The sequence below is a fragment of the Sphaeramia orbicularis genome, unplaced genomic scaffold, assembly GCF_902148855.1.
Source record: "Sphaeramia orbicularis unplaced genomic scaffold, fSphaOr1.1, whole genome shotgun sequence".
NCBI lineage: Eukaryota > Metazoa > Chordata > Actinopteri > Kurtiformes > Apogonidae > Sphaeramia > Sphaeramia orbicularis.
The window spans coordinates 85,886-101,291 of NW_021941584.1; the positions used below are offsets into that span (position 1 = coordinate 85,886).

Sequence of the window (15,406 nt, forward strand, 5' to 3'; positions counted from 1 at the left end):
ATAACAGGCATAACTTAGCTGCATTAGCTGATGTTAGCATTAATTCATATTAGATGAAAAGTCCTGTCAGCTAAAATGCTAATTAGCTCATAATTAGTGTGTTTGATGTTGACGATGTGAAATGTTTATTGCTATAAAATACAGTAACAACAGCTCAATGTGTGAAGCAGCTGAAATGACTTGATGGTGTTTAATATTACATTGTCATTTAATGTGATCACTATGTTTTGGTTTTATCCCTCGCTCTTCTTCAGTTTCAGCTTCTGATCCTGCCTTTACATTCTAAAGGAATTATGGGAAATACTAGTGAAGAACTCAAAAATTGCACATGAATGTTCCCTCACCTCGCATTTTCCACTGGAGAACTGGGAAAAAAATGTCATCCACAAGCTGCTGAGAAAATAACCATTGATCTTTTCAAGATGGTGGAGAGCAATGAGGGATTCATCACAAATGATAAACAATATTTTTATAAACGTTCTGCTGCTGTTGGCTGGGGATTTTGCACATTTATAGAATACACAATCTGCACAAAAAAAATCTGGAAAAAAAAATTGCTGTAGCAGATGAATTAATACGTCCAGAGCTGCTTTACCCAAGTCACAGGTCACGATAAATTGTGTGTCAGCTTTTTTCATTTTGCTACAGCAAAAGTACTTGAACACAACACAAACGTATTTTTGAATTCACTATTGGAAAGGATTTTCTTCCTGATAGCATATGAGGACACTTAGTTACAATAAACATGACGGCAACATGTCAAGGCCTAAACAAGGCATTACAAAGGGTCCACCACTGACATATACAGTCTTGTATTATACTATTCTATCCAATACCTACTCTCCAGGAAAGGAGGAAGACATGTCAAGTTCAAGTTCCTGAAAATGGGATGGAGGGAGATACAGAAAGATGAGTGTGGCAGGATGGATCTGCACCTCCAAGGTTAGGATTAACCCTAACCCTAACCCTAACCGGGCCCGTCCTCAGTGACATTTCCAGGCCTAAACCTGTTGAATTAACATTGAAAGTCAGGAACAGCTGCCATGGGTAAACGAATGAAACTGACATGGTGTCCACAGTGTTAAAGCTGTAACCTGGTAATTCTGTGGAAAACAAGATGGATGCCCATTGGCCCCTCCCATTGCCCCCTCCCATGACCTTTGATTGGATTAAATCCCTCCACTACTTTGCCCAAACCAGTTTTAACTGTGATTGCGCATTTTGCCCCTGCTCACTCATGCATGTAAACCTGGGTCTGTAAATTTGGACAAATATCCACCAATCCCCTACTGACGTCCACAAAAGAAAACTCCAAAAATTATCAAATGCAGAACTGGAGGTAATTTTTCTAAATGTATAGTTTTTTCTCATACACTCTGTAGTTGTGTTTAATAATGCTGGTTAAAAGCTACGCCAAACCTACACCTTTAAATATTTAGCTTGAAAACAGGATTCATACTCAGTCAAATGTTTTTCTATCTGTTATCCACAGTAAACTCACTGTACACAGTGCAAACATGGCATAAATCATGTCAAGTACTGTCATTTAAATGTACCCACTTTCCTCCCACAGAAACGTGCACATGAACACAGAGATGCACCAAGTCAGCTTCAACTTTCCTTCCAAACTACCGAAGGAACACAGGACAAGCCAACATCTGTCTGAATCCAAGACTCCCTTTCAATTTAAACAGACACCATGGACAGAACAGACTTCATTTCAATATCACAATCATGTATTTCATCTATCCCACCTTGTTCATCGCTAACACTTTCTCGTTAGCATTTTCAACAAGTAATTGAATATTGCATCATCAAAGCAAATTTTTCAAAGAGTATATCTCACAGTTTGACATCAGAAATGTGTTTCTTTGTTCCCTTTGTCTAATGATAATTATAGAGGAGAAAGGAAAACTCAAAGAAATGGAAAAAGTGCCACGAAGAGTGAGAGAACATTTCTACGCAACAGTAGAAGGCAACTCTTAGCTATAGGTCAACTTTATCCGCACTGACTCACTGGAATAACTATAGAACACTCTAGAGGTCAGCTCAGAGGTCAATGTGACAGCTGATTCTTTAGACAAAGAAATTATCACTGCCGAAAGAGGGTGTTAATTACAATATATTACACTTAAGTTACTTTTAAACCAGGGAGGACTGTGCCCCAAATGGTTGCATATTGCTTTTTAATCAGGACAATGCAGCAAACAAATGTGCCAGTAGCAAATAAACCCTGAAGAAAGTAAGTGAAACAAAAGCAGAACTATCCCGGTTCAACTGTGTCAGTGCTGACACGGCTGTAAATGAGTCCAATCCACAGCCAGTCTGTCACCGTCAGTGGAAAACCTCAAACAAAGGTGGAGTGACCATGACATGGTCAATAAAGTGATTAATCATGAAGCGTTCAAACATCACACAGGATACCTGTAACAGAAAAAAGCCACTGAGACACACATTTCATCAATAACAAGTGTGTATTCAGTAAATGGCTGGTACAGGGACGCTCCAGGCACGGCTCATACGTTTGCTTTTGTTTCCATTTCATTTTGCTCGTGTCGTACTGCATGTCCTGGATCTCAGATCATATCACTCAGACTGAGAAGTTGCATCCCATTCCCAAATTCCATTAAAGTGTAACTTAAGACAGCACAGTAACATGTAATGAAGAATAAAGAACTATATTATAAAATAAATAAATAAATAATAACCATGTACAAGGCCTGCGTCACTTCATGTTAAGAACTGGTTTCTCAAAGATCAGCCACATGGTGTGTTTTGGATGTGAGGTGACAGGCGATGTAAAAGCCTGAATGTTCCAAAAACGCCACACAGTTCCTGGGTTAACAGCGCTGACACGCCCTCCCAGAGCACACAGTAAACCTCCATGTGGAGCTGACCAGGCCTTCTGGACAGACGCTGACACCGTCTGCCTTTGGACTCCTGCCTCTGCACACACTCGTCTGGAAACATGCAAAGATGCCTCAGGGCTTATCTCCCCAGAGGAGGAAGTTAGACAAGTACGTCATTTATATATAGTGACACAAAAAATAGGGTCAAATTCAAACAACACAGTAATCCGCTTTGCTATTTAGGTTAGCAGCATCTGGAAGGTAAGGTCAGAGAAGGACTGAGTTCTACTGCTCAAAGGAACTCTAAAGGAGGGAGGCTCAAAACATTTGGAAGCAACCTAAGAATCAACCTTTACCATCATTATTATGATTATCATAGCAAATTATTTTGTGGAAGTGCACAATAAATGTCAGCTATTGGCATATCATTTCACCAACAGCTGTGACCAGCATGAAATACAGGTGGTTTACTGGCGCAGAATTTCACAATCTGTACATTTGTATATTTTTTTTCACTTTGCTATAATTGTAACAGAAATATGGTTTCATGTATTTCTTTCTTTTTTTAATTTTTTTTTTTTTTTAACTTGCCTCATGTCTTGTTTCATGTATTCCAACCGGATAAAGGCTGTGGCTGGATGTCCCTGGGGGGGGGGGGGGGGGGGGGCAGCCCCTGCGGACCTCAGCCTGGCCTGGGTTTCCTCATTTTAAAGACAATGCCTTAGCCTGTTTATTTCATGCTTTAAAAATCTGATGATTTGATTAAGACAATCTGACATGCGTCACAGAACTGCTGCTCAAGACAATGAGTCTGTTTACGTAGCCGTAAAAATCTGATAACGGGGAGTAATCAGATAATTGTAATAATCAGATCTGATGCCTTTACATGCACGTCAGTAATGTGATCATCGATAAACCCTGGTTTAGACGTTTGAGTCCATTATCGGATTCACAGATTCAGACTCAAACTTCCTACTGCTTTCGTCTTCCACTCCCATTTGAATACGTAACTTCCATTTTCTTCGATTGTAATTGTGTTCACACATGCGCAGATGTACAAGAACAAAATAAATCAGATTAACCTGTATATGTAGGAAGACATCGGAGTATTGAAGAGAAATCCAGGTGTGTTAATATGATTTCTCATAATCAGATTACTGCTGTTATCTGATCAAACAGAATCAGATTATACTGTTTACATCACAGGTGTCAAACATGCGGCCTGGGGGCCAAATCCGGCCCACCAAAGGATTTAGTCCGGCCCTCTGGATGAATGTGTGAAATGCAAAAATTACACTAACATATTAACAATCCTTTTAGTTGAGTTTCCACATTCAGATCAATATAATTTAAAGTGGGTCGGATCAGTAAAATACTACGGTAATAACCTATAAATACTCACAACTCCAAATTTTTTTCTTTGTAAATGTAAACATTTTCATGTATTTACACTAAAACAAAGTATAATTTCGCAAAAAACTGTGAAGAACCTGAGCAAATATGAACAACCTGAAATGTCTTAAGAGAAGTAAGTACAATTTTAATAATATTACGTCTGTAAATGATAAACTGAAGCATAATATTGTAAAAATTGCAGTTATTTATTCAGTTTGTTCATGTTATTCACACAGTTTTGAAGGGTAGTTTGTCGATGTAAACATTTTCATAATGTAATTTTACTTTTTTCACACTAAAACATAGAGGAAAGTTTGGAGTTGACACCATTTATATATATTATTATGACATTATTTTACTGGTTCAGCCCACTTCAGATTAAATGTAGCTGAATGTGGCCCCTGAACTGAATGAGTTTGCCAGCCCTGGTTTACATGCTCACTAATAATCTGACAGCTACAGAAATCAAACAATGACTGGAGTACTGGTGTGCATGTAAACAGACTCCGTGTGTGGTGGTAGTGGTCTGACAGGCACCGCAACTTTACCAATACTTTTTTGGCCCTCGACATTTTTTTTTCCTCAACTAAGCTAGTGGGCCACAAATCTACCTGTCTGAAGTCCATGTCTTTGCCAGCCCCTAAACAAAGGCTTTCATCCATTAGTGTTTATCAAATAACTAGATTAGAGTTAATGGTGACATTTATTAGCAGTTGTCTTAGCTGCCATTCAAGCATGACTTTGAAAACGGACAATCTGGTGATACGATACAAATCACAATACTAGGATCACGGTACAATACATTGCAATATATCACGATACTGCTAAAAAGGCAACTTTTTGTTTGTTTCTCTTTTTTTAAATGATTATTTCCTTGAAGAATTGAATTCCACCATAAATCGGCACAAATACTAAACACATTTTTATTTGATCCCAACAGGATCTAATGTTTGATCATAAAATGTTCAAACTGTGTTCAAACTGAAATTCTGTTTTACAGACATTCCAGTTTCAGATCCTGTTTAAATGTTCAGATTCTATTAGTTCACAACTAACATCAGAACAGGATTTGAGTTCAATCCCAACAAAGGAACTAATATTATTTAATAAAGGAGTGTTAAATAAGAATAAATAAAACAAACAAAAAACAAAAATGAACCTCCACAATGTCTGCATTTGAATAAATACCTACAAATATCAATACAGTACTTTTTAATATCAATACCGTGAAATTAAATATCGCAATATATTGCAGAAGTGATATTTTCTTCCAGCCCTAGAAAAGGCCCAGTTGTCTGTGCCCTGCTGTCACCTTTGTGAGCTTCTGTCTTAAATGTGTCTCATCAGTGTCGAATTTGTACACATGACTCACATCAGAATTCTGCTTAAATCCTTCTATCATGAGACCCAGAAACTATGTGTTTATTTCAGATATTAACATATTCCCAATTAGATAATACTAAGAAGACATTTCTTATATATTTATTTATATAGCACCTTTCATAGGAAGTTTAAAACTATTCAAGTTTTTTGTAAAACTAATAAACTAAGTAACATTGAAATCTGTGGAGTAATAATGGAATAACAAAATAGCCAAATCAATACAAATAAAGTTTAAAGTAGAGCTGTTTCCCTATTGACCACTGACACACACACACACACACACACACACACACCCATCACTCCTCTGGTTCTGCACACACACTTTTGGTTCCATCTACTTTGGCCCACACAATCCAATTGTATGCCATTATCCACCTGTAGAATATGTCCATAATCTGTATATTATATCTGTGCCACTCAAATATATCCATTTATTATGTCTATTAACACATTCATTGTACTTTACTACTGTATATTATAATCTGTTTATTCAGTCAGACAATATATTTGTATCACCCCAACAATCTACTCTGTATATTTATGTACATACTGTTGCTATATCTACTGATTGCATTTCTGGTTAGATGCCAAATTGGATTTCATTACCTGCTACAGGCGTTATGAAAATAAAGTTGGATCTAATCTAATCTAATCTACTCTACTGTACTCTACTCTACTCTACTCTACTCTACTCTACTCTAATCAAATCTAAAGAGGTGAGTTTTCGAAGGGACTTCTATAAAAACTGTGTCTAAGTTTCCTGATTTCCAGCAGGGCATTTGACTGATGAGGGGCTCTGTCAGCCTTAGTGAGTAAAGCAGGGTCTGGTCTGGTCTGGTCTGGTCTGGTCTGGCCTGGCCTGGTCTGGTCTGGTCTGGTCTGGTCTGGCCTGGCCTGGTCTGGCCTGGCCTGGTCTGGTCTGGTCTGGTCTGGTCTGGCCTGGCCTGGCCTGGCCTGGCCTGGCCTGGTCTGGTCTGGTCTGGTCTGGTCTGGCCTGGCCTGGCCTGGTCTGGTCTGGTCTGGTCTGGCCTGGCCTAGGAACTTAGACCAGTTCAATGTATGAAAAGCAGCTGACATTTGTCATTATGGCAAGTTGTGTCAAATTAAAGTTTTCTACCATGAGCAACCTTTGAAAATAAAGTTTCAAATTATTAACATAATCCAACTAAAGATCAAATTACATTTAAATGAGGAATAAAGCTGCTGAATGTGCTCATCCCACTAATTAGAATTAATGACAATGCCCACCAGATAAGTCTGGTAACCTGTTAAACCCAACTGAAGTCTGTGTTCCACAGAGTTGACAGACAGCTGGTGTCCTCTGTTCACCAAACGGCATTACCATGTACAGGCAGAACCAATCAGGGGCCCCAGATTTAAAAACATCTCTCTTAGACTGGAGAGGGAACAGCGCAGGCCTAGGGACATTTTAACAAATCCAGTTTTGTGGTCTGCTAAGCACAGGATAACAATCTGTTTTCATAACACAAGTTGTTTTATAAAAATCAGTCCAAAAATAAATGAAGCCATCAGATTTTTGTCCCAAACACATGATGAACTGTTTGAATCCGAGCTCAGCTCCACAATCCCAGCTTCTAACCTGTAGTCCAGCTGCCTCTGCAAACAGAGGCACTTATCAGGATTTACTCTGTTAAGAATGCAGCGGTTCTTGGCCGATACCGACACCAATATCTAAAATGACATTTTGGCCAGTATCCAATACCAATAGTAGTAATGTTAATTAATGTTTCTACATTTAGTTTTTGTTGTTGTTTATCCTTCCTGATCAAAGACATTTTTATTACAGAATAAACACATAAACAGTTCTCATTTTAAAATCTTTCTGTCCATCACCTGAATGAACATAGGTTCAAACCAAGGTTATAATAGTTTTGGATTTTTAATTATAGTTTAGTTTTAATTAGTTTTGACTTTTTTTTCTCTTATTCAGTTAGTTTTAATTAGTTTTTAGAGCAGGTTTGTTAGTTTTTATTAGTTATCATTTTTTTTCTGAATGCTTCGTTTTAGTTTAGTTTAGTTTAGTTTTAATATTAGTTTGAGTTATTTCATATATTTTATCTTCCTCATCATCCTATTCAAAGAAATTAGTGAGGCATGGATATGTGTTACCCTGGACACTTTATTTGGCGGTCGGGTTAGGGCGGCTCATGGACTGAGCAGAGACACAGTGTACCGTACAATGTATAAATTCCCTATAGCAGGTTGAGGTGGGGTGCAATCCATACACAACGTCACTTACATGAAACAATGCGAAGATGTGCAAAGCATGAGAGGAGATGCACAAAGCAGCCAGAAGTTAAAGCAGATAGAAACATGTATAACCAGCTAACCAGCAGTTAAACCAGATAGAAACAAATATAAACCAGCTAACCAGAAGTTAAAGCAGATAGAAACATATATAAACCAGCAAACCAGAAGTTAAAGCAGATAGAAACATATATAAACCAGCTAACCAGCAGTTAAAGCAGACAGAAACATATATAAACCAGCTAACCAGCAGTTAAAGCAGATAGAAACATATATAAACCAGCTAACCAGCAGTTTAACCAGATAGAAACATATATAAACCAGCTAACCAGCAGTTAAAGCAGATAGAAACATATATAAACCAGCTAACCAGCAGTTAAAGCAGATAGAAACATATATAAACCAGCTAACCAGCAGTTAAAGCAGACAGAAACATATATAAACCAGCTACCCAGCAGTTAAAGCAGATAGAAACATATATAACCAGCTAACCAGCAGTTAAAGCAGATAGAAACATATATAAACCAGCTAACCAGCAGTTAAAGAAGATAGAAACATATATAAACCAGCTAACCAGCAGTTAAAGCAGATAGAAACATATATAAACCAGCTAACCAGCAGTTAAAGCAGATAGAAACATATATAAACCAGCTAACCAGCAGTTAAAGCAGACAGAAACATATATAAACCAGCTAACCAGCAGTTAAAGCAGACAGAAACATATATAAACCAGCTAACCAGCAGTTAAAGCAGATAGGAACATATATAAACCAGCTAACCAGCAGTTAAAGCAGACAGAAACATATATAAACCAGCTAACCAGCAGTTAAAGCAGATAGGAACATATATAAACCAGCTAACCAGCAGTTAAAGCAGATAGAAACATATATAAACCAGCTAACCAGCAGTTAAAGCAGATAGAAACATATATAAACCAGCTAACCAGCAGTTAAAGCAGATAGAAACATATATAAACCAGCTAACCAGCAGTTAAAGCAGATAGGAACATATTATAAACCAGCTAACCAGCAGTTAAAGCAGATAGGAACATATATAAACCACTTATAAACATATCTAACCCAGTTCCTCATCAGTAAACCACACCTTAGCAGATCTCTCATATCTTAATCATCTGCAGTTCCATTATTAGCTAACTTTGCTTCAGTTCAGTTCAGCTAGCTGTAGCTAGTAACATCAAACGTTTTTGAACATTCTAACAGGTTCCATACCTCTGTAATTGGATTAGTTTTCATCCTCCTCTTTTCTCCTCTTCTAAACTGTGCAGTTCAGGGCTTGGAAGGCCTTTTCATGGTGATAAACTCTCCAGTTTTAACCTGGATGCTAGTTCAACACTGACTCTGTCCTTTAGCTCTGCTCTGTCTCTGTCACTCACGCGCACACACACGGTACGCCAAAAAAAAAAAAAAACCCGACCCATGTATCACTGAAGTAAACCCCAGACAGGACTGTGCTGCTGTGTCCCAGCTTCAGTCTGTATGTTCCAGGTAGAGTGGGGACCAGAAGACCACCGGAAACCACCAGTGACCAGACATGACAGACTGTGAAGTGTCGTATGGTGTCACCAGCTCAAACTACTGGAGCCAAATAAATTAATTTGACATCAATCCGACATTGACAAAGATGAAAACGAAGGGAATTGTATCCATAATTTTTATACGTTTTAGTTAGTTTTGTAAGTTCACGATACAATTTCAGTTAGTTATCGTTTTTTTCTTTTAATTAGAGTTTTTATTAATTTCAGTTAACGAAAATGTTTTTTCAATTTTAGTTTTCGTCATTTCGTTCGTTTTCGTTAACGATAATAACCTTGGTTCAAACTATAAATCCATGAAAAAGTCTAACCTTTTCATGCACAGTGGTCACCCCAGTGGTCACTCCAGTGGTCACCCCAGTGGTCACTCCAGTGGTCACCCCAGTGGTCACTCCAGTGGACAGTTCTTCTCCAGCTGTTCTCTTGTATATTGGGTTGTTTTAGTTCCATATCAGCCAACACAGTGGACACTTATGCACCATCCTACACAATTACTGGAACTGTGCTGTTCTTGATAAACCTGATCTGCAGTGATATGTTTGACTATAAATCAATTGCTAGTTATTATTAGACTGTAATTAACAGTTTTCTTAAAAAAAAAGGTTGTTTTAGTTTATTATATCCATGACGTAGGTAATAACTAATATGAGAATATGTTCAAATGTGAGAAAACATCAGATTAGCTGCATTAAAATGCTTTTATTTCATAGTTTTCACACAGTTTATCACTCTGATATTGCGTTTTAAATACGTTTCTTTGCTTCATAAAATTAAACCCATGGTGTCCAGCTGAGTGGACATTTTTGTAACTCCATGAAAAATAAGTTCATAAAAAAAACTTTCAATCACATTGTTGGTTTCATGTCTAAAGAGGATTTTTTTTCTGTCTAGTTTTGGTTGTTGGGAGTCTGATGTTTGTTTCCTGTGCTGAAAAACGTCTTCAATTGAACAAATATTGTATATTTTCCTTCACACCAGAAAAATCAATAAATATATATTGATTTAAAAAGAAGAATAAAAACACTCAGGACAAAAATCTCAACTAAGGTTGTCATAATTCATGCATGAAAGAGTTAAAATAACACGACACATCAATATCTGACACTGCCATAGGCAAAAAGACAATAATAATAGAATCAACGTCACCTGATTCTATTGTTTGGATGATACACTGGCACATCTCTACTCTATATGTATGTGGTTTTATAGGTGGAGTAACCCACATCCACAACATGCTCCAATATATTTGTTAAAGACGACATGTTGTGTTTCCAAATGTAGTTGTCTATAATGGCATTTTACCTGCCCCAGCAAAATCCTCAGTGTTTGAGTTCTGCTGGATTTGGGGGCGAGCCTTCATTTGTTTCAGCTACGACCCTTATAGTGATCAGAGATCTGCTTTATAATCAGTTCCTTCTTTTATTTGAACAAAAACTGCAAGTTATCATTTATATCACATCAACCCAGTGCAGTTTGTGTTTACAGAGCTTAGAAAAACAGAAACGCACTTTTCATGTTTGTGCTGTCATGTCTGATGCCACTAAAAGGCTGTTTTTGGATAGCTGTATGAGTAGAGTAAAACTATGGTTAGGCTTATACCACACTGCATGAGATGAGCACAAAAAGTCATTCTCTTAAATGTCTTTATCATAATGGGCCTGATTAGCTGTTATGAGACTAACGTGATAACTGAAACCAAGAAAAATGATAAAGGACTTCAATTACATCCATAAGTTTTTCAGCCGTTGTTTGTTTATGTCCACCAAATCTGATCCAATCCCACCTACACAGTTCTAATGAGCAACTCTGAGCATTCCAGTTCTGACAGGATATTAGTTTATGTTACAACACCAATTTATCTAAATTAAAGGGGTTTGTGTTTTGCTTCAGGTACCATTTAGACAGTAAATATAATAAAGTCTAGTCCGAAAATTAAATTTCAAAGTTTTCCAGAGAGCAAAACACTACACAGAGACAGATAAACCACTGACACAGGGTTTTAGGACTTCTCACAGGTTATCACCGAATTAAAATAACTGACATTTTCTCATTTGTAAAGAATGTAACTTATTACATCGGAGCAGCGGGTTCCTCTGCAATCAGTGTTTTTGAAATCAGGATAGCATGTCAGTCTGTGTTTAGGTTGAGTGTAATGAAACATAGCATCATCAGCATGTTCATTCACAAGTGGAGTGACGGAGCTTTTCAGCTGGTTCTCATTAAATGATGACAGTGCTAAATAAATGTCATTTATGCTCGAATGGGTATTGATTTACTTCATTGGAAATGATACTATATAATCACTAATCCAGTGCAGATGAAAACAGTAGCAGACTGAACGGTAGCAGTGGAAGGCTTGTCATACTGACACTACCTCATTGAAAGTGATCTTGTTGTTTTTCATCCTCTGGGCCAAACTCTTCCACGTCTTCCCGAAAAACTGCTGGTGTCTCCTATCAAAAAGGGTGACTCGCAGCTGGTAGGTCACTTCCTGTTGACCCTCAGAGACCTCCTATGTGTGTGAAAGAAACAGTAGAAAAAGGACATTACTATCATTGAGGACATTGAGTTCAAATATTCTGTATTTTGGAGAATGTGTCTTTTCCACAACTGCACTTTACAATTACAGTGAAATAACTGTAAATGTTTTATAAGCAGATTTAATATGTAACTACTGTATGTTCCTGTCAAAACTGAATGTTTTCACAGCCTTATGCTGGGAAATAGGACAGCACAGTTTGGTGGAAAAAGTCATAATACGACAATTGTGGGTAAAATTGTTGAGATGACTCGATAGCTCATCCAGGAAAATGGATAGATTAGACATTCTGAAATATGAAGTCACACAAGCAAACCTAAAAATAAAGGTAGAAACCCACATACAAAAGACATGTTATGACTTTCAGTTTTAATCTAAAATATCAATACACACTTTTTTTTTTTTTTTTTGGACCCATTTATGCAATTTGATCAGCCTTCATTTTCTTAAATGTGGAGTTTTAAATGACAGGATTTGACCATCATGTAACTGCACAGGCTGATTCTATGACCGTCATTCAACCAGCTGTGCAGCCAAAAGAAGAATATCACTCCAACTGCTCATTCAGAACCAAGAAGAACAAGTCACCCACAAACCAGAAGGTTGGCAGTTTGATTCCTGACCCCTGTCCACATGTCAAGGTCCTTGAGCAAGACACTGAACCCCATACTGCTGAATGTGTGAGGGTCTGTGATGCTAGAAAAGTATGTAGAGTAGCAATATGTGGAACTTTTAGGACTAAAATCTGGACGAGCTCTGGGCATTAAACAAATGAAAACTTGGAGGACAGTCAATTATGCCACAAGGTGGAAAATTCTGAAATAACTCAGCTGATAATCTTTTGAGTGAGCAACGGTTATTAACTGAACTTTCAACAGAGATCGTTTAGAACAGGTCAGATATATAGATATAAAACACGTTGACTGGACATTCTTAATAAAATAGTGCAAAAGGATGGAACATTAAGAGTGGATAGCACTGAGTCAACCCTCTTTAAATGCTGAGGCTGTTGAGTTCTACGGTGTTGGGGTGGGGTGTGCAAACATGTCTTCCTAACCAGATCACCACTCTTCACCTACGTTAAGTCCACAAACTCTTACCTTTCTTTTGTCTATGTACAATGTAACTGCCTAACCCTGCTGTTTTTCTTTTGTATTTGTCTGAAAACACAATAAAATGATTTGAAATATAAAATGCTGAGGCTCACATCAGTGTGCACAGGTGATTTCTGATGGAAAATAGCCCAATAACATGATCATGTTACAACATCATGTCACTTCCCACAACAGGGAAGAAGATGAAGTAGCAGAGGAACGGGTTCAGCACATCCTTCAGCAGACAAAAGCTCCAATCAGGTGCTTGTCAGTTTGGGAAATAGGCTTGAGGCTAAAAGGGAAAACAGGCTGGAGAACACTGACAGTTTCAGTAGATTTTAATGGTGCAAACAGAGGAACTTCAACTCTGCTGGATCTTCTTCAGAGTAAAGGATGGAGGCAACATGCAAACAATTTATCAGCCTCCACTTGTTGGAAGTGGTCGTTGGATAATAATTTAACTTAAGGTTAAAGTCTACTGACTGATGATACCAAGGAAGTGTACAGTGTTCAGGACGCAGGCTTATAATCGGACGTGTTCATGATTTCATTGTAAGTATATTTCTTGTGAGGACATACAGTGAGGTACAACTAAACGCATCAACAAAAAAGCATGTCCAAAACAAAAATGTATGTTTATTACATGTAAGTGAGTGGAGACCTAAATATGTCTCATATATAGTTTAAACTTTTTATTGTTAGCTAGTACATATGGTACAATTACTGTTCTACTTGTGTTTAATAGAGTGTTCTGAACCCACTGTTTTACAGAAAACATTAGTCAGAAAATGAGAAGACAGTACATTTTGCATACCACTCCAGTTCAAAGTTGTATGCCACCAAACTGCACTAAACCATAACATGCCTCCAGATGTATTAGGGACTTGTGTCTGTGTAATTATACTCATTATGTCTTATGTACATTTTCCAAAAATGCAAGGTCACCCTCAGTTGGCCGACTTTTTAAACAGTTGTCCAGTTACACAGTAAAAAAGAGTGTCAATTTAACTCTTAGAGTGGAATTTAACTCTGATTCAGACAACATTTGGTCCCACTCAGAATTAGAGTAAAATTAACTCTATGGCCAGTGTCAAATTTTCAGAGTTAATTTTACTCAATTCAGTGTCAAAATTAACAATGAAATGTGTAAAAAATATTTAACACCGTGGTGTTTTCACACTGTTAGAGTGATATGATTACACTTTATAGACTTATTTTACACCAAAATTAGCTTAAAAATGACTCCTAATGTGGAATTGCAGGGGTTCCCAGGGTGGGGGTCAGGAGAGACCACAAACATCAGAAATGTCCTAAAATAGCTCTTCAAATTATAATGAGAGATAAGGAGAGTTATTACTTTACTTACAATTAAGAGAGAGAAGAGTCATTCCATGGATTTCAATGACATCCAAAACTGATTTCACATCACAGAAACTATTTCTTCTTTTACTAAATAATTAAAACATTATGGAGACAATCAGAACATATATTGTTCTGCCCACAGGTTTGACTAACGGTGTCACATTAATAAAAATAAATAAAGTTAAAAAGGCAAATAAACACTGGAAAACAGACACATTAACCTAAATAAACATTTGAACCCCTGGATATAAAATAGAACACAATGCGTAAAATGTCCAGTACCCACAATGCAATGCTTGAGAGTGGTACTAATTATCACTCTGTAGAGTTGAATTTAACAGTGCATCTGTGCAGAAGTTTACACTGACTTTTAACACTACTGTTAGTGCTGGTTTACTCTCCACAGAGCTAAAAGTACTCTATCTAGGTGGACACAGCTTGACTGAAGCACTGACAGCGCATGTCTGACTGTGACTTCATTCCACAAACTGTGTTAGCAGCTGTTAGCTTTAGCAGCTGTTAGCTTTAGCAGCTGTTAGCTCCTAGTCCTCCTGTTAAAACGAATGCTATTTTCTCATATTTATTGGCTGGACCACCAGCTTGTTCTGTCAGTAACCTGTGAGCCTAGCCGTGTGTCCGGTGCCGGTGCAGAGGCCTTAGCTGGAGCGCTCACCTGCGGCAGGTGAGCGCCTGTGAGCCGGCTGAAGCTGAGCCTGAAGCCCTGGGACTCCAAGCGGCTTTCCGCGGCCAGGCGGCTGCTGTGGCTGGGCGGAGGAACCAGCCGGCTGCTCTCAAACACCTCACTCCAGTCGCCAGCCACGGTGGACAGGTCTTCCAGCTGTACCATATTCTTTTACTAACAGGCTCAAAGTGTGAAAAACACTTCTTCTGCCCGTTCACAGTTTTACATGTGTGGCCGCCATATTGAAATGGGCTTGTACCATGTTTGTCAGAGGGGTGACCG

The 15,406-nt window shown here is 37.9% G+C and overlaps 1 protein-coding gene across 1 annotated transcript; it reads right to left on the minus strand.

The window, feature by feature from the left end:
* Positions 1-1,053: 1,053 nt before the first annotated feature.
* Positions 1,054-15,292, minus strand: LOC115416267 (nephrocystin-4-like; the record flags this gene model as incomplete). Its single annotated transcript, XM_030130014.1, has 3 exons — positions 15,116-15,292; positions 11,813-11,959; positions 1,054-1,061 (listed from the first exon to the last, which is right to left on the minus strand). Coding segments are annotated over exons 1-3 (329 nt in total), but the record flags the coding sequence as incomplete, so codon positions are not given.
* Positions 15,293-15,406: the final 114 nt, after the last annotated feature.